General features: G+C 43.3%; 1 protein-coding gene across 1 annotated transcript in view; it reads right to left on the bottom strand.

The window, feature by feature from the left end:
- APPL1 (adaptor protein, phosphotyrosine interacting with PH domain and leucine zipper 1) overlaps positions 1 to 11,008 on the bottom strand; it is a 47,829-nt gene extending 36,821 nt beyond the window's left edge. The window contains exons 1-4 of the mRNA XM_044005318.1: positions 10,800 to 11,008; positions 2,856 to 2,954; positions 1,106 to 1,165; positions 49 to 120 (exon numbers count right to left, since the gene is read on the bottom strand). Of these exons, the coding sequence (XP_043861253.1) occupies positions 49 to 120; positions 1,106 to 1,165; positions 2,856 to 2,954; positions 10,800 to 10,853 (285 nt within the window). The 5' untranslated portion in view covers positions 10,854 to 11,008. The remainder of the gene's footprint in view (positions 1 to 48; positions 121 to 1,105; positions 1,166 to 2,855; positions 2,955 to 10,799) is intronic.
- Positions 11,009 to 27,439: the final 16,431 nt, after the last annotated feature.

Raw genomic sequence — 27,439 nt, forward strand, 5'->3', positions numbered from 1 at the left:
TTAGAAATACAAATCTACACATTTAACTTGTTCTGTCAAAGTATTTACCTCATCAATCACTTTTGAAAACTGCTGCAAAGTAGAGCTCATTACTTCATCATCACCCCCTAGTGGAAAACGCTGTGAAATTGAAAAAGAAATCAGCTCATAAACTCTCATTTCTCCTGAAACATGTAAACATCCATTCTCAAGACACATTTTTTAAAACGATGCTGCTTTGTGTTATCAGTGTATTATATTTTGTTTTATCCTAATACCTTCAGACATATCCAAGATAGAACTATTCTAATATCTTGTCATAGCATGGAGTTGACCCTGTACTCTCAAAGGCAATGCTAGAAAGGGGCAAGCTCTGGTAGATCTTAAGCCCTCCTGGAAAGGTTTCAAGTATGGGTTTAGCAATGAACTGTGTCTGATAATGAAGCACAGAAATCTGGCCAATGCACGATGCGTTTTTTAAAAATCATGAATACGGTGACACTGATCTTGCTTGGTGAAGGGAGCACTCACACCAATAAAATAACATCTGCCAAGGTATTAAAGTCATTTCTGGTAACTACTTAAAATGTGAATGAACCTGAAAGAAAACTGCATTTAAAAAAAAAGTTACAATTTCTGTATTACTAAAAACCACTTGGTTTCTCTGGTCTTCAGCTTCCTTATTTCTAAGATGAAAGATGGGTCTCTTCAGGCTCTACCATTCTTTGACTGAAAGTCATCCGAGGATAATGGAAAGGTCCTAGACATAGTGCTGGGGACACCTGGGTTCCATCAAGTCTGGTCTTTACTTTCTGTGTTACAGTGGACAGGTTCCATATTTCTCTATCCCTAGACTTTCTCATCTGAAGGACAGGAACACTAATGCCTGGAATAACAGCTACTTAACAGGGTGATTATAAGCATAAAATGAGAAAACGTATATAGACACTGAAAATCTTGAGGTCCCATGTAAATATAAGTTGTTGTCATTCTAAGACCATCTGACATTTTAGTTAACATTTTATCTAAAATTTCCATGGAACTTCCTCTAGATTTGGGAAATAAAAAGGACTCCAGGTGAAACTTCTTTATTATATTATAAAAATATGACTGGTATATACTGTACCTGTTTCTCATATTCTTTTAGAAGCTTTGATGTCAGGTGTGTTGCTGCACTTAATTCATTCTATGGAAAAGAGAATGGTATTGACATTTTCAAAGAAATATAATGGTAATGATTAAAAAGAAAGACTCAAACATGCAAAAGTTAAAGGTGAGGATTGTCAAACTACCTAGCAGCATGGTATACTGGAAAGGGCATTAAATTTGGAGTCAAAGGAATTTTGATTCTTCTACTTAATACCTGTGCGAAGTCACTTAATTTCTCTAGGATTCAGGTTTTTGTTTTTCTTAGTAAAATGAAGATACTGTACCAAAGAGTCTCTGAAATTTTTTAAATTCTGAGTCCTTTAGCATTATCACTTAATATTTGCCTTTAACTGTATGTCTTTGAAATTTTTCAGTAATTCTTTAAAAAGCCCTAATCTATATTATGCTTTCAGAACATTAGACTTATATCCAATAATACATGTGAAATATCAATTTTGATAGCAATCCTGGAATTTTAAATCAAGAGGAAAATATAAGAAGAAAAATAAGCAAATACCATAATAGTAATCTTTAAAAAGCAATAATATGAAAGAATAAGTCCAGAGATAAGGAAGGGGAAGGAGTGTTCCAGTTTCTAACACCAAAGAAACTAGATCAGAAAATTAAGTTTGATTTGCAATTTAATAATAAATATATTACATGAGCATTACAGCCTGAACCTTTATATCTCATTAGGTAATAATAATAATCTAAATTCATAGTCTTATTGTCCCCTTTTCATCCAAGTAAATAAACTCTAACACTCACTCTAACCTTAATCTAAATACTGGTTACTATACTGAAATGGAATAAAGTATCATTCACTTCCTCTTCTCTCCCTGCTCCTAGAGTCACTAGTTTTGCAAACATACAATGTATATGACCAGTCTTCTTTACTCTATTAGCTCCTTCAGATAACATTTAGCTGACAGAGTCAACAACATTCCAAATGCAAAAGATATTGTTATACAGGCATACCCTGCCATCAATGTCAGTAACTAATATTATAACTGTCCTCAAAAGGACAGCTTTCAATACTATTCTTAAGATATTATTTAAAAAGTCCCCATCCTAAAGTCTGAACTACTGTAACTACTTCCAAGACCAGCCCAAACTAGTGTCAATCCCCCCTCCCCCGAATTATTAAATATTCCAGAGATATATGGAGTACCACATGCAGGAAGTTCACTGATAAAAAGCCCTATTCACAAAAGAGAGGGATTAATTGCCTGCAACTAGCTACTTTTGGGGTACAAAAGGAAAAAAAAAAAACAAAAAAAACTTCTGAGCACAACTTTTTCAAGTTTCAAAGTCAGTGTTATGACGGTTGTCCTAGTCCTTCAGTTCTAATCTGTTACCTTCTTTCTACAGTAAGGCCTAGTACTTTCCCATTGTCTTGTCCATTTGAGGTAATGAATTTTTAAAAGAAACAATGTTCAAACTCATCTGAGAGTATTCATTTCAATTAGATCTAAACTAGATATTATTCAAGGACTTCTGAGGAGAGTTATGGAATCAATTACTCTCTGCAATGTTGTTTCACTTAGTCATGTTTTTGTGGAGTCAATTAGGCAGGATACACCTGTACTTCAGAAAAAATAATTTAATCTTAATTACTGCATAATGCAATATATATGAGGTAATAGCTGCAATGTGGGATCAATAGTTTAAAATATTTGTAATAAGGCTAATCATTAACATTCACATTTAAGACTCTAGTTCTTTACCTGTGCATCATAAATTCGACGCATAGCTTGATATAACTGATTCATGTAATTGGAAATAGCTGCAGCATCTTCTTCAAATACACCCAGCAGGGAACGTGTCTGTATTAAATAAAGATAAATAGTTTATATTTATTAAAAGGTAGAAAGAAGTCATTTAAATTTCAAATAGGGGTTTAAAACTCAGAGCTCTAAATATGGAAACCTCAGTAATTCCGAAATCAAATGCACATTCCTCTACATGTGGGTTCTGTGGCTAAAAAGTCGGTGCTTTTTGGTTCTCAGTTTCACTTCTTGAAAGTAGAAGTGTTTTCTAATTATGTCACAAAAACTAGACTGAGACATGATAATAAAATTTTAAAAATAATAAATTATATGGTTACAGGATAACTAGGAAAATTAAAATAGTTTATCATTTAGAAGTATTACTTATGAAAAGCATAGAATACAATAATTCTTCTAGTTGAGCTTTATCATAGTGTGGAGGTGGCCCTAGGTTCTCAGAGACTATACCAACTGAACATAAACTCATGAAGTTTCAACCAAACTGGAAAGGTTGTGAGTAGGGACCTGGTAACTGCTTTAATAACTACAAAATGAGCTTCTCTTAGCATGGAAAAACTCATTAACAGAAGGTTGGTCAAAAGGAAATTGTTTTGTCTACAACCAATCATTTAGAGCTGTGAGAGTGGGGTTACAAAATGCACTGGCTGGGGTTTGGGAGGGAGGACAGAATATCTACACAGGTTGTATTAGAGATCTTTCAAACTATAGTAATTATTATACAATTATTTTGGGGTATTCCTGGATAGCTTACCCTCCACAATATCCATGGGTCAGAGGCACTAATTATTTCTATACTTTCCTTCTAAACTATTATAAAAGTTCCTTTGAACCTGTCTTGACCTTTGCAGGCTAGTTTAGCACTACTTTGGCTTTTTCCATTAGAAAGATTAAAAACTTGAGGTAGGGGGCAGCTGGGTGGTGCAGTGGATAGAGCACCAGCCCTGAAGTCAGGAGTACCTGAGTTTAAATCCGGTCTCAGACACTTAACACTTACTAGCTGTGTCAGCCTGGGTAAGTCACTTAACCCCAATTGCCTCACTAAAAAAAAACCCAAAAAACACAAAAACTTGAGGTAGGTCCTATGATATCATTCAAATAATAATTACATATTTGAACACTTAAATGACCTATCTGTGAAATGCTCCCTTTTTTAATGAAAAATTTAAAATATGGACTTTTTTGTTTAAAATTATAAATTACCTTAAAAATTTACTTCTCAGTGAATTACTCTGATTTGTGATGAAGGGCAAAGTCTATACGTAAATTTTATTATGTTTTGCAACAGTAGGCTGGTTTCTAGCAACTTATACCACAAGCAGAATAGTTTCTCTAGTTAAGCTACAGTCATGCAATTTAACAGGCTGTAGAACTGTTTAATATCATGGGCTTAGCTTGTGATAAAAAAACAAAACAAAACAAAACAAAACCAAACCAAACCAAACCTCTCCCAAGTCTGAGCTTTCACAGGAGTTTGTGAAAAAAGTTTTTAGAATGCTAAAAATTAAAAATAAAAAAAACAACAACATGTAAAACATCAGGCCCTTTTCCTATTAAGCACCTCACACAACAAATTTTGATCAATAGCAACTAATGAGAACATCATTATGAAGAAAACAGCTAAGAATAGTCAAATTATGTGCAATTCTTTAGGATTATTAAATCTTCAGCAGGAAGTATCCAAACAGCCACCAATCACAATTACTAGTACGTACATTAATTTTATAAAATTTAAACTAGACAATGGAAACATGTGAGAATTGTGAACATATTACAATGAACTTTTCCTGTATGATTAAGGAGTAATATGTTCTTGTTAATCAAATATTTAGTTGTTATTAACATTAATTTATTTAAAATCATAGACTGTAGTAAAATACCTACCACTAAGTTTATAGGTCAATATGACTATAACATACTTAAAGCATGGACTGGTAGTTCATGTTAAATAATCACACAGCTAAGAGTCAGAGGCAGCTCCTGAAGCCAAGTCTTTCTGACTCCCAGCCCAGTCAATCCACTATTTAAGACTGTGTCTCCCTGAATTATAACAAACATAATTCAAACCTTTTGATGAGTTAGGCACTCCTTTAGGACCTCACCTCAGAGTCATGATTTTGAGTAATATTACTGCATTATAAATGTGCACAAATGTTGGATTAACAGATTTTTGGTCAGTATAAAGACATATAAATAAAAATTTCTTAAAGTTTAAGCACCGTTGAACCCCGTAGTAAAAATGCAGTTGAGGCTTCATTTGAAACATCAGTATTAAATCCTTACTAATAATCAAGCTAATACCTAGAGTATAGTGTCATTGGAGAAGATTCATTACTAGGAGCTTTTTAATTATTACATTTACTAAGGAATTAATTTAACAATGTATTTGAATAGTATTTATATTTTTGAGGACTTAAGAAGCAGCTAATATATCGGCCACAGATCTCAACAGCAGAAAGAATCTATTATTCTATTAATTTAAAAAAAACAATCAATGATAAGACTTAAGCAAAAGAAACTGTTTGCAAAGTAGGCCAAAATTTAGGGATAAGAAAGCACCTATACCAACATGTCCCAAGGTCTAGATAAATCCCAATCTTCTAACTTGAAAAAGTCAAATGTTGATTACTGAAGGGAAAATGGGAAAACAACTCCCCCAGTAATGATTCTTGACCTTTACACAATAATTTTTCAAGATGCTTTATAATTATAATTCCTATCTCAACCATGTAAATTTGCTTGGCAACGTCTAGCACTCTCTTTTTTTGTGGGGCAATTGGGGTTAAGTGACTTGCCAAGGGTCACACAGTAAGTGTTAAGTGTCTGAGGTCAGATTTGAACTCAGGTCCTCCTGAATCCAACTCGCCACCTAGAGACTGTTTTTACAGAGGAAGTTTTCTTTCTCTCTCTCACACACACACACACACACACACACACACACACACACACACACACACACACACAGAGCATAAACAGGTTTGGTTTTACACACTCTTAGGGTACCCTTCTCCTTTTTGTAAATAGAGTTAGAGGAAAAAAAACTGGAAAATGAAGGAAAGATCTATTACCTTTTTTGGGGACGGGCCAATGATGAACAACTCCATTTCTTAAAATCAGGGAATTAGACATCTTTTATATAGTTAATATTGTAATTAAATCTGATGCAGAGTTGATTTCACAGAAATAGAGGCCTATCTAGTGTTCAAAACATTGAATAAATGAGTGTTTCCTTGGGTACAAGTTTATGAAAACTGAACCTGAGTATGGTAATTGTGTTACATGGGAAGTGAGGAAAATTAATCAACAATAATCTATTAAGTAGTTATTATGTGACTTCCTTGTTCTATGTCTATTCTTTTCTAAATTATAAAACCTCATTTTTAAAGATTGCTTTCAAAAAAGGAAAGAAGTTTCTAAAATAATCTCAAGATTCCTCATTTCAGTTTAACTCTGATTAGATGGTATATGGATATAAGCTGAGAATTGTTTAAATTTTTAAAGATGGCAAAACAGCCAAGTTTTGAATTAATTTTTCCATTTTAACAGTTTCCAAAGGGGTTCTTTGTATTATGTGACATTCATTATTTTCCTTCATGGTAACCAATTCCTTTCTGTACAGGACTCTCTGAATAGTTTTCTGATAGGTACCAAATTATTAATTAAAATAACTAAAGGACATGCTACATATTAGTCACAAAATTGACTGCAAGTAGAATGTTGTCATCCCCCTTCTTCTCCCATGGTAACAAGTAATATTCCAAAAGTAATATTTAACTCTTTAGACTTGTTACTTCTGGATTTTGAAAAGAAAACAAAGCCATATTGATACAAATAAAGATAAACAAATCTAATACTCCAAGGTGTAAACTAACTGTGTTCAGAGTTCAGGACATAAGCCTAAAAAAACTCCTTTTCTTCATCTCAGTATGAATACTTTGTGGTAAAAATTGTGCAATAAAATTTAAGCTATTTATTTTTCATGGGACTTGTACCATAGATGAATTCTGATTAAAGGGTAAAATTTTTATGCTGGAGGATAAAAGAGTAAAATTACCAAGCTATACTTGATCAGTAGCACAGAAGGCACAGAATTTTTTTTTTTTTGACAACTATATGTCCTTTAATTTTCCATCACTGATTCTCTATCTCACTTCCCAGGAGTGACTCTCAACCTCCTCCTTCCTTCCAATGTAATCCCTACCTGCCTCCAGAGGACCTGGATTCCTACTTTAGAGGGAAACTGAGGCTGTTCAGCATAAGCTCTTTCTCCCATTTTCTTCATCTCAAAACCCCTTGACTTCACTGCCCATTCTTCTTTTCCGCGGTCTCTGATGATGATGTAACTTTGGTTCTCGCCAAGCCTCCCCTCTTTTCTTGTCTGGCAGATAGACACCTTAGTTATCCCTCTTCTTTCCTCTCCTCCCCTTCTTTAGCCTCTCTACCTACCAGCTACGTGGCCTTCAAACATGCCCGAGTCTCCCTCAATCTTAAGAAACCTTCACTAGATCATGCCATCCTCTCAAGCTACCATCCTCTGCCCCTCCTCTCTTTTCACCCAAACTCCTGCTCCTCTCCCTCCTCAGCCTTTTACACTCTGGCTTCCATCCTCATCATTGAGCTGAAGCTGCTCTGCCAAACTGGATGGTCTTTTCTCAGTTCTTATCTTGCTCTACCGAATTTGATAATGCTGAGCATCCAATCTCATCTCCTCTGACCTATCTGACCTCTCCTCCACTTTCTCTGCTGACTACCATCCATATCCCCCTGCCTACACCTGTGGGTCTTCCCCAAAGTTCTTTCCTAGGTTCTCTTCTCATCCACCTCTATGGTTTCTCCCTGGGTAATCTCATCAGCTCCAATCTCTTTGCTCAGCTTTGCTTACGAATCACCAATTGTCTAGTGGACATTTCAAATGGGATGTCCGAGGGGCACCTCAAATAGGTCCCAAACTGAATTATCTGTCCTCCCCAAGTTCTCCATACCTCTCATCTCCCAGGTTCACATTGGCATTATGCTATACTGCTCAGTCACCCTCAGCCCGCATAGCCAATCAATCAGTTGTCAAATCTTGCTTGTACTTCTAATATCTCTTGAGACGACTTGAGTAGAGTCTCATACAGGTACCACCTTAGCAAAAAGCTGCTGGGGGTATGAAGGAGAGAATGGATAGAGTGCCTGGGTCTGGAGTCTGAAAGATCTGAGTTCAAATCTAGCCTCAGATATTTAGTACCTGTATGACCTTGGACAAGTCAATCTGATTGCCTCAGTTTCTTCAACTGTAAAACAGGGATTAATAGCAACTGCCGAATATTTGTAAATTATTTAGCACAGTGCCTAGCACACAGTAGGTGCCACTGTTATAATATTATTGTTATAATACTAGCAAATGCTAGCTATTATTATTTGGTTCAGGCTCTGATCACCTTTTGCTCAGATTATTACAAAAGCCTCCCAGTTGGTCTCCCTATCTTGTCCCTCCCCATTCTCTATCTACATACTGCTGCCTAAGCTTTGATTATATGACTAGCCTACTCAATCAACTTCAGTGGCTCCCCATCACCTTCACAAAATAAAATCTTCTCTTTAGCTTTTCCACAAACAAGGCCTAACCTATCTTTTTAACCTCATTGGACATTACTTCCCTCCCTACACTCTAGTGGTCTTGTCTATTCCTCACTGCCTGTTCCCCATCCCTGAAATGTACTCCTTCCTCATCTTTGCCTCATTGAAGAATACTTCTCTTCCTTCAAGGAATATTACCCAGGCACTGCCTTCTACATGAACCCCCCCCACACACACACACACAATGTTTCCTCCCAAAACACCTTGTGTTCAACTAATTTGCATTTCCTCTTTTTCTATTTCTTCTGTATATACTTATATTTGTACTTGCAGTCTCCTCCTGGTCAAGAGGGACTGGGTTGCTTCAGCCTTTGTACTTGTATCCCCAGGGCAAGACACATTTATTAATAGGAGGGTTCAATAAATACTTGTTGATTAGTCAATGGGGGTAGAAATGAGACCTGTGATTTAATTTGTGGCAGGAGCTCCTAGTGAAGACCTTCTTCTACCAATGGAGGAGGAGTTCTGTGTGTCACAGGGTTGCATTTGGATCCAAATTTTTATGGCTCCAAGGCCACCTATTTATCCATTATGCAGCACTGCCTTTATATAGCCCTAACAGATGATATCTGTAATAATTGCTAATTATAGACTATATATAGATTATATACTCATGGTAGACTGAACTCAAGGAAGGTTTGAACTGATGGGAATGTTATTCTGGTCACTACATAAATTCAAGAAATCGTTTAAAGTACATTATCCAACAGGCAATGGGTCTGTACAGATCACTTTCAAAAGCAAAAAGGGACATATCATTTTCCTAGTAACTTAACTGGATATAGGAAACCCCTTCACAGCATCACCAAACACTAACGTGGGGTAGGGGAGGACAAAGGGGTGAGACCTAAACCTTCCCCTATCCATCATGTTCACAGATACAGAAAGTTCTAAATGTTCTAAACAGGTGATTCAGAAAGCTTTTTTGTTCGATATAAATGGCATCCGACTCCTTTAATTTCCCAAATGGTTAATGAGATTTGGTCAAAGGGCAACATTTAAATAGTTTCTCTGAAAACTTCCCATCTTGTTTTCCAGCTCTTCCGTGTCTGTTCCCATGGCAACAGATTCTGGCAACAACCCCTTTTCCAGGAGAGGAAGCACAGCAGAACCTAAAGAATGTTCTTAGGGCATTAGAGGTGGTTTGGACCCACAGTTTCCAGTCTTAGTTATTAGTTATTAGCATGACTCCACATGCCATTTAACCCGAGTTTTCTCCTTTATATAAACACAGGTAACAACTTTTACGCCTCCTGCTTCACTGGGTTATGAAGACCAAACAATACACACGAAGCACTTTTATGAACTGTAAAGACCTAAACTCATCTAAGCTCAACAGTAACTTAAAGCTACAGAGGCAGTTTGCTGGCCCCGTGGGCAGAGCTGGGCCTGGAGTCAGGAAGACCTGAGTTTAAATCTGGCCTCCGAAACTCAGGTGTGTGACCCTGGGCAAGGCATTTTAACGTCTGTTTGCCTCAGTTTCCTCATCTGTAAAACGTGTATAAAAGCAGCACCTACCTCACAGGTAGGAGCGCCGTGAGCACCCAGGGAGATCTAAAGCACCTGGCACACAGTAGGAACTCAGAGAATGCTCAGTCGCTCCCCCCCCACCCCGCGCTACCCCACTGAACATCCCCCAAAGCCAAGACGGAATCAAATAAAAGGAGACGAAACAAAGTTACAGCAACAGGTGATAACGGGGATGCCGGGCCACGGTTCGAATGTTACCAGAAAACTCCTTTGGCGAAGGTGGGGGCTCAGGAGAGAGATGCTGGGAGGGAGATAGAGAGAAGGGGCGGGGGCGGGGGGGATGAGAGGGGGAAAAAAGAAGGGGGAGAAAAAGGAGAGGAGGGAGGGAGGGAGGGAGGGGGGAACCGGCCGAGTCCGGACCCTTCCAGCCTCGGGACCAGACTCCCCCCGGGATGAATAAATCCGCCCAAGCCCCCCGCCCCTTTCTGGGAAAGTTGGGCTCGGGGTCACGACGTCGCGGAGTCCCCGGGTGACAGGGAGCGGGTGTGGGAGGGAGGAGCCGGGGGTTTAAAGCCCCTGAAGTCCCTACAGCTTCGGGGTGGCAGGAGGAGGAGGAGGCCGGAGAGGAGGGGCGGCCGGGGATCCCGAGCGGGTCGGGGCGCGGTGGGGGCGGGGAAGGGGGCCGGGCCCGGGCACCTGCGGGCGGGAGGGGGCGCGCTGCCGGCCGCGGGGCCCGGGCCTCCCTAGGCCGCGCGGGGCCTCGCGCGCCTGGGGGAGCCCCGGCCGCCTCACCTGCGGGCTGTCCTCCAGAGTCTCCTCGATGGGCAGCTTGTCGATGCCCGGCATGGTGGCTGGCGGGCGGCCCGGCCCGGGTCGGCTCTGGACCGAGCTGAGGAGAAAGCGACAGTGACAGCGACCGCGACGGCGAGAGCTGCTGCCCGAGCGCCCGCCGCCCTCGCAGGCGCGCCACCGACCGAACCGGATCCGGCCCCGCCCGCCCGTCTGTCCCCGGCCGCCGCCTCCGCCTCCGCCTCCTCAGCCGCGGACGCCGCCGCCGCCGCCTCGGATCCCAGGGAACGGCCACGGGGGGAAATCCCGCCCCGCTGCCCCTCATTGGACGGGCCGGACCGGGAGCGCCGTCCATTGGCTGGCGGCTGCGCCAGTCAGCCCGAGCAGAAGGGCGGGGGCGACTGGCGGTCTCGAGACGTTGGGTCTCGCGGCGGGGGGCGGGGGCGGGGGCGCGCCTCCGCGCTCCCGCAGCGCGGGCACAGTTTCCCCACCACACTCCCCCCATAGAGGACCTTCCTGCGCACGCAGACCCTCGGCGCCCCGCCCGGCCGGGGGGGCGGGGGAGGTGCGGCGATGAACGCAGGCGTCCTTAGAGGCGCAGGGAGCTTCGCTGGGCTAGTTTCTCCGTCAGTAGAATGGGAGCGCGGCTCCCATCTTCTTCCATACATGACCCGGGCTCTCTGGGCCGGAGACCAAAGTCCTCTGCCCGCCGAGATGCCCTTTCCCCGCCCTTGGCGGGCTTCCCACGCACGGACCATGGGGAGCGGGGTCCGCGCCTTGGTCCGTCCCCAGACCCCTGCTGAGGGCGCCGACTGGCCCACGTCCTAAGGCGGGGCCCTAATCACAGCTTCATTCTTAGGTCCATCAGCGTAAACACGATCGATCGATAGATTAGTCGAGGCCCCGACGTCCACCCGTGGAGCGGGGTTCTTGGACGGTGGGCTGTCTCTCCCAGACCTCACGTCAGCTAGGGCCAGACAGCCTCGGTACCTCCCAGGTCACCTCCACAGAGACAGGGGCCCCAAAGTGTCTCTTCCCTCCTGGGGTCTGCTGGATTCGAGCTGCCTCAATCAATCAATCCATCAATCAATCAATTCCTGTGCCGCATTCACTGATCGGGGCGGGCTCCAGTCGGGACGAGGAGCACCCCCGATTCCTCCCTTTGTCAGGAACCAGGACCCTCTAGCAGGGTCCCTGGGGGCGGGGGTGGGGAGCTGACCCGGGGTTCTCCAAGCTCGCCAAGCTCGCAGGCCTGGCGGGTGATGAAGACTTTGTCCCCGGGCAGCTAAGTTAAGGACGTGCTCCTCTGTCACCAGGACGGTCTCCGCCGTCCCTGGGTATCGAGGGCTTCCTCGGTGTCAAGCGCTGTGCTAAGCGCTCTGGATGCAAATACAAGGGGGCAAAGGGGAGAGAAGGGAGGTGTTATTCGCCGCTTGGCATGCTGACTGATACCAGTAATAGCTAGCCTTTATCTAGCGCTTTAAGGTTTGCAAAGCACTTCAGAAATATTTTATCCAAACCACAATCCTGAGAAGTAGGACACATTTTACAGATGAGGAAACTGTGGCATACAAGGGCTGTGACTTACACAGGATCTGAACCCAGGCCTTCCTGACTCTAGGTCCAGTGCCCACTGCAGCCTCCTTCACTGACTGTCCCTCTACCTGGAATGCCACCCCCCCCCCCTTCTCCACTATCATTCCACCTTCTGGATATGCCCTTTAACTCCAGTACGACTGTAAGCTTATTTCCAATTTAACCTCTTCCCATCTTGTTTATAAGGTGTTAGCATCTTGTCTCCCCTCCTGATATAAGCAACCTGAAAGCGGGACCCTTTCACCTTTCCTTATAACCTCTCCTCTTCAGCCCCGTGCCTGGCACATAGTAGGTGCTTCATAAATGTTTGCTGACTTGATTGGATTTGATTCCAGAGCAATAGATAAAAGCAGGGAGCTTGGGGCCTCGGGCTGCCGTTTAGCCTGCGCCAGCTGTCCTGCTAGACCTGTCTGTTTTGGAATGAAGGAAATGAAAAAACACCCAGGGAGATTGCTCTGCGCAACCCTGGGGAATCTGGTTACCCAGGCGACTTTTCCTGTATACCTGTTTGTGCACGTGTGCCTTGGAAACACCTCGTGCATTGGCCCAGAGGACATCGACCTTGACAACACCTTATAGCCCAGTTAAAGGCTATGAAATCCTTAAGGTCAAGAGTTAGACAATTCTGTCAGGAACATCAGCAACGTAGACTTTTTTCTGTTTCTGTATCCCTGATAATCCTTAGAGGGTCTCATGGGCTGAGAGACTCAATCAACCAATCAACCTTTATGTGCCACGTACTGTGCTAAGCGTCCCGGAATACAAAAACAGGTAAAAGACAGCCTCTGCTCTCAAGGAATTTACAATCTGATGGAAATTTGGCATGGGTTTATGGTGCAACTGGAGCGCCCCCACCAGGTGACGGTGACAACTGCACATGCTGTAATGGCTGGAGAACATTTCGGTGGCCTCCCATCATTTCCCCACCTGTGTTGGCCAGCCAAGGCAAATGGTTGAAGGAACTGGGGGTGCTTTCCCTGGAGAAGAAAAGATTTGGAGTTGGGGACGTGATAGGAGGATGGGGATACTCCATTTCTTGGCTCCAGGCATTTTCTATTTAATCCCCCACACACACCTGAAACACTCTCCCTCATTGGCTCCCCCAGTGGACCTCACTGGCTTCCTTTGCATCCAGATGAAAATCCCTTCTTTTACTGGAAGCTTTCCCTAAAGCACCTTAATCCCAGTGCCTTCTCTCTGTTATCTGCTATTTATCCTGTACATAGCTTGCTTTGTATATATTTGTTTCAGTGTTGTCTTCCCCATTAGATTCTAAGCTTATTGAGAGCGGGGAATGTCTTTTGCCTCTTTTTGTATCCCCAATTTAAGCATAACACGTGGCACATAGAAAGTACTTAATAAAAATTGATTGATTGATTATTGATGGATAGCTGTCTTCAAGCGATTGAAGCCTTCTCCTGGAAGGAGGATTAGATTTGCTGTGTTTAGATCTAGAAAGGAGAACTGGGAGGTCAGTTGGGAGGAGTTATAAGGTGGCCAATTCAAGCAGAGCCGTCCTGAGATGGAATGATGCCTATGGAGGTGGTAGATGCCCCCTCATTCTCCAGGGCTTCTAGCAAAAGGACACTCATTAGGGGTGGTGGTCAAGAGTGGGTTGGATTAGATGACCTTTGAGGTCCTTTCTAACTCTGAGATTGTCATTATTATCTTTTGTCATTAACCACACTGTGAACTTTTTCCAGCATCCTGGAAAGGACCACCTTTTTCACTGGGAAAGATGGATGGGTGTGGGGGCGTGTGTGTGTGTGTGTGTGTGGGGGGGGGGGGGGAAGTGATGAAATAGAAGGGGGAATTTCTTGCTGGGCAACCATTTGCAGGGTTTTAGCTTTTTTGGGGAGGGGACAGATCTCCATTCTAAGGGGAACTGGTGCAGGGAAGATGGATTTTTATAGTTCAAATAAATAAATTCATTCAACTGAAGGCTGAGGCTGCAATGTAAATATTGAGGTGATGTGAATATTTCTAAAGTGGTTTAAATGAGATTTTGAAGGCAATTGTAGAAACAGGTTAAAAACTTTATGGTTCAACTAAAAATATTAAGAAATAATTATTTTCTCTATTCTAAAACCTTTTCCAGACTTAGAAGGGTAAGTAGAAAAAAAAGAGAGGTTTTTCTTAGGGAAATAGATGAAAGATTATAACCAGATTTAAGATAATTGCCTCCTCATGCCCCTAAAATGATTGGATTAAGGCCATGACCCAGCTAATGGCTGCATCCAAGCTTGATATTGATAACCTGAAGGGAACCCTTTCAGTTTTTCAGGCAGAGGTTAAGGAAGGAATGAGCAATGACGATATTAATATGGAATGTTAACTCCAAACTATTTTATCATATTAAGATCTTTTTCTTTGTTCAAGTTCCTATAAATGTTATCTCAAATCATCTTGGGTTAGAGGGATGTCTGAGGGCATGGGAGGAGTGACCAACATTTATATAGTGATTTGGGTTGTTTGTCCTTCCTTTTCTAGGAGGATAGATGATATCACAAGCCGAATTGGCTGCAAGAGAGGCAGAGATGCACAAGGTCATCAGCCTCACTCTTTCTTCCTGAGTCCAACAGCAAGACAAAAATCAAGATGACTGGCGATGACCCAGAATGCAATAGATGACCTTGGTGTCTTTGATGTCTGACCAAGCTCTCACCGCTCCACAGCACCTGCCTCAGGCCCTTCATGGCCCTTGGAACAAATTGTTCTCATCTGCCAATTCTGCCAGGGAAGTCTTAAGGTGCTTGGGGTACCTATCCTAACTGACTATGGGTCTGAGGCCCATTGGCTACCCTCCACCTGGTTTAGCCCATATGCTGAGACAGTTTTATTGGGGTGTGGCTTCTTGGAGCCACTGATGAAACAAGAATCCTGGGAAGTAGATGCTATTATAAATCCCATTTTACAGATGAGGAAACTGAGGCAAGCAAAGGTTAAATGACTGGCTGAGGGTCACACTGCTAGTGTCTGAAGTGGCATTTGAACACAGGTCTTCCTGACTCCAGGGCCAGTCCTCTTCGAAAATTTCCCTTTCTAAGTTAGAAAAGCTTAGAGTTAGATGAATTAAAATGATTTCTGACCAATGTATCTAAAACTCGGAGCATAGCATTAATGTATTTTTTATCTCAGTTGCAATGATTAGATTTTTACTTCTTTTTAAGTTGCAATGATTAGATAGCCGAATAACTAATTATATGTATAAACTGAGGCAACTGCGCCACCTAGCCACCTCTGCAGTTCAGTTCTGGATGGAGAGATCTCTTCAAAAAGAAAAAGGATTACGGCTGAAGATAAGGTCCATACCCATAGGCCTGCATATCCTGCAGTCAGTTTAGTCTTTGGCTTCAGAGTTACTGAACATCCTGCTGGGTTTGCGCTCCGTCACACCAAGGATGGTTGGTGTTTTGGCCAATGAAGCCAGTGTTTCTGGCTACCTGGATAATTGGGGGCAGGACTCAAGCAAATCAAGGTACCCATTTGCACGTGTGAGGCAGGAAGAAGCAGCCTGCTACTGGAGGAAAAGAATTGGATTTGTTATGCAGACCCTTGGGCAGCATGGGAGGTTTCTGCCCAGCAAGGAAAGCTGCGTCTTTCTGTCTCCGGATGTGGAAGGGCACCAGATACATTTGCAAGTGGAGGACCCAGGTTCAAAGTCTGGACTGCTCATGGCCTCAGCGTCCTTATCTGTAGAATACGGGAGTTGGAAGAGGTGACTTCTAAGGTCCTCATCACCTCTCATCCCGTAGGAAGATTTCACCGAGTGCCTGGGGTGGCAGAAATGTCAAGACCATCCAATTTGGCATAAACCAGAGATTTAGCCTTCTAAACATTAGCAGTAGTGCCAGGCTCATCCTGCCCCAGGCTTCTAGCAGTGCTGGGGAGATGAGAAGCATGGAGGAGAATCTTTAGGAAGGGAGAACCTTGAGACTGGGGGTGGGAAACTGGCTCCCTGGGACCTGTGATTGTGGTACAGGGGCCCCAGGGTACCTTGCCGTTAGAGGCAGAGTAACAAGCCCAGGGTTAGAAAGGAGGCAGGTGGGTTAGTGGGTGGGGAACATTTTCTGGGCCAGAGGCCCAGTTTGATTTCTGGGGCTGAGCCCTAATGAATTTCAGAGCTTCCAGGGATTTTCATGATTGCTGTTGAGTAGTTAGAAGGACCTTCTCTAACTGCCCCCCTAACCCCCACCCCGGAAGCTGTCACTGCTTAAGGGATGTGCTTTCCCTGAGCCCCATAGACAGGAACACACCTTTAACCTCTCCCAAGACCCAGCTCTAGAATCAAGCAACCTGCTCCTCGCAGGAGGACATTTCCGAGCACAGAGTTTACAAGATCGGGGAGAGCTTCTAATAAGTAAGATTTAAGTTTTAAATTATTGAGTATTTATTTTTTTTCCCTCCCACCTCTCCCTGGAGGCAGCAAAGTGGCTCAGTGGATACAGTGCTGGGCCTGGAGTCAGGGAAATGTAAATTCAAATCTGGCCTCAAACACTCACTAGCTGTGTGACCTTGGGCAAGTCATTTAACCTCTGCCTTAATCCACTGGAGAAGGAAATGGCAAACCACTCCTCTATTTTTGCCAAGAAAAACAAACCCACAGAAGGTATTGGTTCACAGGATCATGAAAAGTCATGACTGAATGACTGAACAACAAACAACATTCTCCTTACCCAATGGAAAGAAAGGAAGAAAGGAAGAAAAAAGGAAGAGAAATGATAGACAGCATTTTAAAGTTTGAACCTCCCTTTAGGGAACTGTCTGCAAGTCAAGACTCCTATGACCCAGCTGGGTCTCCACCGGTGAGAGAGGGTACCAAGGGTCCTCTCTAGGAAAGGTGTGAGGGAGAATAAGTGGGGAAATATTGTTACCACAACCGGGAGGGAAGGAGGGCTATAGGTGATGCAGTGGATAGAGTATCAGACTTGGCATCAAGAAATCCTGAGCTCAAATTTGGCCTCAGATACTTTTAGTTATTAGACACTGTTTGCCTCTGTTTTCTTATCTGCAAAATGGGGGTAATAATAGCACCTGCTTCCCAGGGTGGTTTTGAGACTGAAATGATACAATAATTGTAAAGCTCTTAGCACAGTGCCTGGCACATAGTAAGCATTATAGAAATGTTAGCTGTTATTGTATGTTATTATATTCTGTGTTATATATGTTAATAGTGGCCAATAAATGTCTTCCTGGCTCTGAAGCCAGTTTACTAACCCTCTTATCAGGCTCCCTCTCACCCCACTTAAAGCAACTAATTAGCAGGCCACTGGACTGTGACCCAAATTAGCCTCTTACATGGTCCCCCTTGTCTCAAGTTCTACTTGAGACCAAACTCAGGTTTTCAAATTGGAATTGGAATTTGCTTTTCTAATAGTAGCTCCTGCATTCCCAAGGCTGTGAAAGGTTCCCGAGTCATCACTGGAGGGAGCATTAAAGGGCCCCCAGACTTTCTGAAAGCAGCCTGACTGAGTATGAGAACGCTGGACAGAGAGGAAGTGAGGAGTCCGGTGGCAGGCTGGGGGCACAGGGGAGCAGGGATGGGAATGAACTGGACCGCATGCCCAGGAAGTCTTTCTGATAGACTAGATTTGGAAACTCTCCCCAGACGAGCCGGGGAGGCTCAACAAGTTTCTTCTGTGCCTAGAGGGAGCTTGCCTCATTTCCTGGCAGAGAGGATGTGGAGGAGGAGAAAAAGCTATAGAAAGCCCCAGAGAGATCATAGGAGATCTTGAAAGAGAAGGATGTAGGTCAGGCCTGCGAGTGGGTGAATGTCGCCGCATTCCAATAATAACTGACATTTTTCTGGTGCATTAATTATCTTTACATTCACGATCTCATTTGAGAGTCACAACAATCTTCTGAGGTTGTTAGTTACAGACATTTTTACCCTTATTTTACAGAGGAGGCTCCGTGCTAGCCCATGGACACATAGCTTGTCAGTATCGGGGCAGAATTTGAATACAGGTCTTCTGGACTGTGTCCAATGTCCTAACCGCTAGACATGATTTCATCGAGCTGTTGGATCACTGCTGGCTGTCATCTTTGCTACCCTGATCCGATCCTAGCTTCCTGTCTTCCTGTTTTAGAATGAAGAGGAAAAAAAACCGTAAGACTGGCAAGCCCCACCTTTTATGAGCCACGCCTGTCCCTTTGCCTAGCCCTGAGATTTTGTGTGATGGAAATAATGTGGGATGAAATTAAGGTGATGAGATTGATGGTGAGGCGTCCCAAAAAATTACAAGACTCAGTGACTCAGTTTCCCAAGTTTTATTGCAATACTGTGAGTGACCACAGGGAGAGCACCATGGAGGTGTCTCTCCAATAGGGAAAGAGAAGACAATTATATTTATAGTATGGATAAATTGATTATCAGTCTCATTTTAATAATCTCCACCTTAGGGAGGTACAGGGGAGGGCTTATCCTAATTTGGACTTCCTGGGGTCCTAAGCCAACCCCTGAGGAGGATACCTTTTTCTGTGGAGGTATGTTTTGGGGGGTTTACACTTCATAAGGTGAACTGGGGACAAATTTGGCCTTTTCTGCACATGTTCCCTCAATTTGCCAAGGTCAGAGTGTCCCTGTGTTTTTCATTCTTAGGCCTAGTTTCTGGGTATTAACATTTATCAGTTAGGGTCTCTATGACCTGCCTCTTTATGTTTTTGTGATGAGTGGTGAGTAATGGGGGTAATTAATAGGAACCAGACCTCTGGGTACCAGTTAACAAAAACCTAGGTCCTGACTTTGATGAGGGCCCAAGTCTTAAATGATCCATTAATCCCTTTCAGAACTGGGGTCTGAATCCCTCTTGGACCTCAGATCTAAATTAGAGCTCAGGTCTTAGGTTTGTCTGTTAATCTCTTTTTTACCTCCTACATCAGAAGCACCCAGATCTACCACCTTCTTTTTGCCAGTAGCTCCCACCTTAATTGGGGAAAAGGTCTGTCTGTTTTCTCATCTCTCAAGTTTACACCTCCAGGGGGAAAACAGGGTCCAGATTATCCATTCCCTTTATTCTTTTTTCACTTTACAATATTTTTAGTTTATTTTTTCCAAATAACAAGTATTTTAATTTAAAGTTTTGAGTTCCAAACTTTATCCCTCCTTCCCTCCTCCCTTGTCCCTCCCTGAGGCGGAAAGCAATCAGATAGAGGTTATACATGTGTTATGATGTCGATTCCCTTTAAACAAAAGCAAAATAATCACATGGCATAGTAGAATCGGGGTCTGAAAACCCTGACTCTGTCTTGTGGGTCTGCTCTTCCATTTATAAAATGCAATCATTGGGCTAGAGGGTGTTTAAGGTCCCTTTCAAACCATTAAGTGTGTGATTACTGAGATAAAATTTGTTGTGGCAGCTTTGGGGAGTTCTTACGTCCTAAAAATGACTGGAGCAGCTGTCAGCCGTGTAATCTGGGATGAGCATCTCACATAGAATCTGTCTCACCAGAAAACTGCTAATAACACAGACTTTTGCAGCCGATATTGAACTAAGCTGCAAAGATCAAATATGTTAGAAAGAAAGATGCATTTGTGACAATGGGGGCAGGGTGGGGCACTGTGCTTACAACCCTAACCTAGTCAATAAGAGATTCCCCCCCTCCCCCATGGGCTGTCAATCAAGCACTGATCCCACCAGTCTGGGCTCCATACTTGGAAGGCCCAGATCCTTTTGTTCTCTCCCCCTCCCCTCAGGCTTTCTGAGAACTACTTTCCCTTGTGGGTGGGTAGCTCAGAGGCTGGTTAGTTGGGAATTATCCATGGCTTGTGGCCTCCACGTAGTAGGAAAACTCCTTCCCTCTTCTTCCCTTACCATCCAGTACATCTATGAAGGGATAACAGAACATTCATTAAGTGTTTACTGTGGACCAGTACAAATAGGCAAGGCAGGTCCTCCCCCCAAGGAGCGCACATCCTGAGGGGGCAGGGGCAGGGTGTAGGCAACACATAATGGAAAAGTGGGCACTAGAAAAACACTAGAAAAAGTGGGCAGCGGGAGCCCTGGTCCCCTATAAGACAAGGTTAAATGAATCTCAGTAATTAGAGCCCAGCTTCCTAGCGGCAGAGCCCAAGGTTCTGGGAGGAGGATGATGAAAATGATGGGGGTGTTTTGCATACAACTTTAACCTTTTTTTTTTTTGGCAGGGCAATAGGGGTTAGGTGACTTGCCTAGGGTCACACAGCTAGTGTTAAGTGTCTGAGGCTGCATCTGAACTCAGGTCCTCCTGAACCCAGGGCTGGTGCTTTATCCTCTGCACCACCTAGCTGCCCCTGCATAAAACTTTAACCAGAATATGAGAAATAGATCATAGGAAGTGAGTAACAATACACCCAGGCGGATCTTCCCCAGACACTGGGATCACAACTTCAGAGCTGGGAGGGACCCAGAAACTATCTAGTCCAATTCTCTCACTGTATGGGGGAGGGGGATGTAGGCCCGAGGAGTTTAAGTGACTTGCCCAAGTCCACAAGGCTAGGAAGGGTCTGAGGTGGAATTTAAAATCTGCCTCCACTAGTACAGATCACAGCCTATCCATGCCTGTCTCTCCCAGTGCAGCTCTCATCTATGTCCTCCTTTAAGCTGGATAGGCAGCCCACCCAATGTGCCGATAGCCTTCCTCTGCTTTTTCTGACATGTTATTTCAGCCTTCTCCCCTCTCCAACCTCTCCTGAAAGTTATTTTCTCAATCCCTGGAAGGGTTAATTTTCCTCTTGAGATCCCAAACAAAAATCTACCGTGTTTTCTAGCCTAGTTGGGAGATAGATCTACATACAGGCAAAGTCTGCAAGGATTGCCACACGGACTCCTGGGATTTGTAGTCCAGTGTCTTAAGGCACAACCTCTTCTAAGATCAGAAAAAGACAGAATGATTGCAGGGCTTGGACAGCGGAGCGGGGTCTATGTCATCCCAGGAAGCTTGGAGATAACCTGATGTGGGGAGACAGCAGTGGTACATGGATGTGTGGATTGCAGAGGCAGAAAGAACAGGGTTGTGTGCCCAGCTTGCAGCAGGGTGGCCTGCATCTTCATTTACCAAAGGCAGGGAGGACAAAGTTGGCCAGAGTGGGAGATAAACCTGGTTGTTAATGAATTTCTCTCCAGCCATGAATCCAGGGAGCTGGTGAAATGCTTCCTTCTACTTTTCTTTTTCCTTTTGAAAGGATATTTAAATGAAAATTTTCCTGTGTTCTGTTTTAAATGATTCCTTATAGTTTCAATAACACCTCAAATCTGCCTTTCTCTGGGTAAGATATGTTTGATAGTAATTATTCTGTGCACACGTCTTTAATTGTATTCTGAGAGTATAAACGATGAAGCCTTTGGCTATTTGGCTACACAGAGTTTAATTGGATGGAAAGTCTCCTTTGCAGCTAGGTGCCTAAGTATGCCTGGAGGAACAAAAAACTGTTATTTTATTTTGTTAATAATTCTATAAACTTCTACAGACAGAACTTAAACTGCCCCTGAAGTTTCTTCTAGTCTCTAGTCCAATCTACCGAACCTATTGTTGTAATATGGGTTTGTCTAGCCCCAGCCCTGAGGAGAGGAAAAGGGGGTGGTTTGGCTATGGGAAAGAGAGAGACTGCAGATTCAAATGGGGAACGTCAAGCCCCCAGTCAGTTTAAGTGGGAAGAAAAAGGTGTGGTCTGGGAGGATTCTGTTCTGCCCTATTCCCTGGAGAGGAGGAGTGAGGAGTGAGTACCAGTTAAGTTAACACTTGCACATTCTATTTCTTTCTTTCTTTCTTTCTTTCTTTCTTTCTTTCTTTCTTTCTTTCTTTCTTTCTTTCTTTCTTTCTTTCTTTCTTTCTTTCTTTCTTTCTCTCTCTCTCTCTCTCTCTCTCTCTCTCTCTCTCTTTTTTTTTTGGTGAGGCAATTGGGGTTAAGTGACTTGCCCAGGGTCACACAGCTAGTAAGTGTGTAAAGTGTCTGAGGCCAGATTTGAACTCAGGTCCTCCTGAATCCAGGGTCAGTGCTCTATCCACTGCACCACCTAGCTTCCCCAGCACATTCTATTTCACCAAATCCAGATCAGTCAGAAATATGAAGTCACTGAGCAATGTATTAGTAGTTACACAGCCATGGGGTTTGCTCCTGCTGTCCTCACTTAGAGCCTTATTGAATTTTATTTGACATCCAGTTCTTAGCAAGCTTTCCCCACCTAGTTTCCAATTATATCACTTTAGAAGGAACCTACTAAAGACAGGTGGTGGGTCCAATAATAGTAAGTACAAATAACTAAAGGAACTGATGATGATATTGGAGGTTTTTTAGCAGACCCAATATGATAAGTTATTGTCATCAGCATTTGTAGTGAACATTGACTATATCCTATTAATTCATGTTCTGCGTCCTCTATTCATATATAGTTCCAAAAGATTTACATTCAAGTAGCTAAAATAAAGTTACAAAGATGCTGTTGGAAAGGATGAGATTTAGTTACCTTGAAAATTATTTTGTGTTACATCAAATTCCCCAGTGATGTTAGCTAAATGAAGTTTTATTTGTATGTTGCAATCATAAGTATCATTTTGTTTTTCTTTTGGGTCTGGGAAATTAAAAAAAACCACAAACCAACATTGTAATTATTAGATGCATGAAAAAAAGAAGGCAAAGGATGATGAAAGAGGGCTTACAGCCTAAAGAAATTTTTTTTTTGTGAGGCAATTGGGGTTAAGTGACTTGCCCAGGGTCACACAGGTAGTAAGTATCAAGTGTCTGAGCTCGGATTTGAAATCAGGTACTCCTGAATCCAGGGCCAGTGCTTTATCCACTGTGCCACCTAGCTGCCCAAAGGAAATACCTTCTTCTTTTTTTTTTTTTTTTGGTGAGGCAATTGAGGTTAAGTGACTTGCCCAGGGTTACACAGCTAGTAAGTGTGTAAAGTGTCTGAGGCTGGATTTGAACTCGGGTCCTCTTGAATCCAGGACTGCTGTTCAATCCACTGTGCCACCTAGCTGCCCCCAAAAAACTCACTTTTTTTTTAAGTGAGGCAATTGGGGTTAAGTGACTTGCCCAGGGTCACACAGCTAGTAAGTGTCAAGTGTCTGAGGCCAAATTTGAACTCAGGTACTCCTGAATCCAGAGCCAATGCTTTAACCACTGTGCCATCTATCTGCCCCTAAATAACTGTAGTCATTATTTTTTGTTTGTTTGTTTGTTTGTTTTGTTTTTGCAGGGCAATGGGGGTTAAGTGACTTGCCCAGGGTCACACAGCTAGTAAGTGTCAAGTGTCTGAGGCTGGATTTGAACTCAGGTCTTCCTGAATCCAAGGCCAGTGCTCTATCCACTGCGCCACCTAGCTGCCCTGTAAAGAAAATTTGAGGAGTCAATTGTGTTCTAGTGGAAAGAGGATTGTCTCTGGAGGGAGCCAGAGGACCTTGGTTCAAATTCTATGTCAGGCGCTTACTGTGTGTGTGTCCTTGGGCAAGTCACCTAACCTCCAGGGCCTCAGTTTTCTTATCTGTCAGAGTGAGGCAGTTGCCAAATGGACTTTAAGATTCCTCCCCGTTCTAAATGCATGATCCTAAGAAGGGGAACTGAGGAGCAGAGTGCCACAGGAAGGTAGAAGAACAGGAAATCAAATGGTGATGGTGATCCCACACCTGGGGTTTTCTGGATTGCACTAGAAGGGAGTCTATCTTTGATGAGCTTTGCACCAGTGTTGCCCCTTGCCTTGAGGGTGCTGTGACTTCTGACTGCCAGGGTTGCATGACTTCTAGCCTGGGCACGGAAGGTGTTCAGAATGCCGCTGTCACCCTGGCCTTGTGGCACCCTACAGCATCATTGACTCAGCCTTTGGTGTAAGTTGTGGATTAGCATAACTCACTGCAGGAGGCTCTTCTCAGGACACACCCAACCCAGGGGCTGGATGGGGAAAAGCACTCAAGCAACCAAATCCCCAGAGAGCTGAGTCATGAAGATGCTGAAGCTGCTTCTCCTGTTCTCCCTCCTGCCGACATCACTACTCCGCAGGGTGAGGGCCAGTGCAGGAATCACTCACTAGTTTGCATATGCAAACCAGGAACAGGTAATCGAAATACAGGAAAGGGTCTGGCCCTGGTTGGTCTAGTGGCAGCAGTGGCCACTTGTGATTCTCTAGATCATTGTATTTCCTTACTGATTGTGGTAAAAACATCTCAAACCACTAGCTGTGTGACCCTGGGCAAGTCACTTAACCCCAATTGCCTTACCCCCCCCCAAAAAACAACCCAAAACCAAAATCTCAAACCTGTCCCCTACTTTCCTTCCCAGAGGAGATAGGGGATGATCCTGCCTCAACTTGCATTTCAGGTAGGGAACCCGGTGGATCACTTAACAGTTTCTCTTTGCTTGTGTAATTACCAAGCTTTTATTGTGGAATGCAAATTTCCACTGAAGAGAATTTTCCTCTCTCCCAACTGGAAAAGGGAGGTCTCAGTCCCAGCCAGACAATGCCTTTTTCTTCCTTCTGGACCAGTTCAGGGACATGACCAGCACCCTCTTCTCTGCCTCCCCTCTTTTTGTGTGTGTGTAGAAGCCTGGAGAATTTGCCTGGAGCCTGGTCCTTCAAAGCAAACTAGTTCTGGATAGGACAAAAAGCTTGTTCAGCAATGGTCCCTTCAAAGCCTAGGGCAGTGGTCCAGGTCCACGTGCAGTTCTTTCTCTGTTATTTTATCAAGCCCGATAGTAAAATTTATTAATACAAAACCATTACCATAGTCTTTTGTCTCATCCTCTCAACAAATCCCCGGTTAGGGAAACTCTCACCATTTGGCCAAAGATATAGGTCTCCAACTTATTTAAATTCTGTGCTTCAAGTTAGTCACTGGTATTTTCACTTTCTGTACGTAATTAAGGCCATATATTAATCAAAAGAAATTTTGATTCATCTTATCTTTATCTGTCAGCAGGATGAGTACTGCATATCTTACTGATAACCCATTATTCAAACCCCAGGTACCCCCTCCCCAGTTTTTTTTTTTTTTTTGCAGGGCAGGGCAACGAGGGTTAAGTGACTTGCTCAGGGTCAAACAGCTAGTAGGTGTCAAGTGTCTGTGGCCAGATTTGAACTCAGGTCCCTCCTGAAGCCTGGGCCGATGCTTTATCCACTGTGCCGCCCCCCCCCCATTGTAATCTTCTTCCATAGATTTCTTTGTCTATAAACGTATAAAAAGATCAGCTCTTTTCTTACTCCAGGAGGCAGTCTCCATCATGACTCTGTCTCCCGGCCATATATTCCTCTCTCCTAATAAATCTTTTTATGTTACAAGATTTGCTCTGAGCCTCCAATTTTTGGGGTGAGCTAGTCCTTCCGAACCAGGTGGACAGTCCCCCTACCCGCAACAATTAGCTGTTAAAGACTAATATAATCTGCCCTGGGGGGAGGAATGCTCTGTACCCAGAGATCCTTGGTCTCTGCATGCCTTGAATTTTGGCTTGGAAATTAGGATTGCTACTCATATGGTAGAAGGATGTCTCTTTGCCATGGTCTTCCTCTTTAACCATCTTTGTCCCAGAGAGGAATCTAGTGGTGTAGTGGATAAAATGCAGATCTGGGAATCAGGAAGATGTACATTCAATTCAAATATGACCATACTAGCCATACTAGCCATATGTGACCCCAGGCAAGACACAATTTCATTTTCCTCAACTGTAAAATAGGGAAGACAACAGCGCCTACCTTGCAGGGTTATTGTGAATCTTAAGTGAGATTTTTAAAAAAGTGATTAATTGGGGGCAGCTAGGTGGCACAGTGGATAAAACACCGGCCCTGGATTCAGGAGGACCTGAGTTAAAATGCGGCCTCAGATCCTTGACACTTACTAGCTGTGTGACCCTGGGCAAGTCACTTAACCTTCATTGCCCTGCAAAAACAAACAAACAAAAAGTGATTAATATAGCGCCTGGCACCTAGTAGGTGTTAAGCAAATAATTATTTCCTTCCCAAATACTATTCCCCATTAGAAACTTGGATTCCAGGCCTGGGACAGGTTTTGTTTTTTTTTTCCTTATCTTGCCAGGGACTAGGACACCTGGCAACTTCCCAAAGTCTCCTTCCCATTGTCCCTATGTGGATACCTCCTTACTCGCCTTTAACTGTCCTTTATATTTTGGCTTACTCCTGTTAGAATGCAAGCTTCTTGAAGGCAGGCCTGTCTTGCTGGCTTGTAATTGTATCTTCAGCATTTAGCACAATTCCTGGCACTTAGTAAGAACTTAATAATAAATGCTTTCTAGAGTTATTTCTCTCTCTCTCTCTCATTCTTTTTTTTTTTTTTGGCGTGGGGCAATGAGGGTTAAGTGACTTGCCCAGGGTCACACAGTTAGTGTCAATTGTCTGAGGCCGGAATTGAACTCAGGTCCTCCTGAACCCAGGGCCGGTGCTTTATCTACTGTATCACCTAGCTGCCCCCTCTCTCTCTCATTCTTTCTCCCTTTTTCTTTTTCTTTTTCTCTTCTTCCCCTTTCTTCCTTCCTTCCTTCCTTCCTTCCTTCCTTCCTTCCTTCCTTCCTTCCTTCCTTCCTTCCTTCCTTCCTTCCTTCCTTCCTTCCTTCCTTCCTTCCTTCCTTCCTTCCTACTTTTGTCTATCTCTCTGGCAAGAGGAAAAATGTAGCAAGTGTCCAGGCAGAAGGTGAAAGTGCAAATGAGATGAAAGCTATCAAAAGAAGACAAGGCATCCTCAACAGAGGGTGCTTAAAATCCTGAAAGAATCTGAGAAGGGAGCCAGGGAATTATCAAAAAGGAATCACTTAGGCTGACAAACAGTAGTCACAGGGGCAGCTAAGTGATGTGAAGACGATGACTGTTATATGACTAACCAAGCGTATGTGAACTGAATGCATTTCATGATGAATTCACGTGTTGGCAGAAGAGTAGGTATTTGTATATGTGTGTATGTTTTGTTATTGTCATCACTTAGAGACCACCTTGCAATCTTTTTTTTTAAATTTTACATATAAGGTATTTTATTTTTCCCGTTACATGTAAAGATAGTTCTCAACCTTTGTTTATACAAGCTTTACAATGTCAGATTTTTCTCCCTCCCTCCCCTCCCCTAGACAG

The sequence above is a fragment of the Dromiciops gliroides genome, chromosome 1 (assembly GCF_019393635.1).
Source record: "Dromiciops gliroides isolate mDroGli1 chromosome 1, mDroGli1.pri, whole genome shotgun sequence".
In the NCBI taxonomy this organism is placed as follows: domain Eukaryota; kingdom Metazoa; phylum Chordata; class Mammalia; order Microbiotheria; family Microbiotheriidae; genus Dromiciops; species Dromiciops gliroides.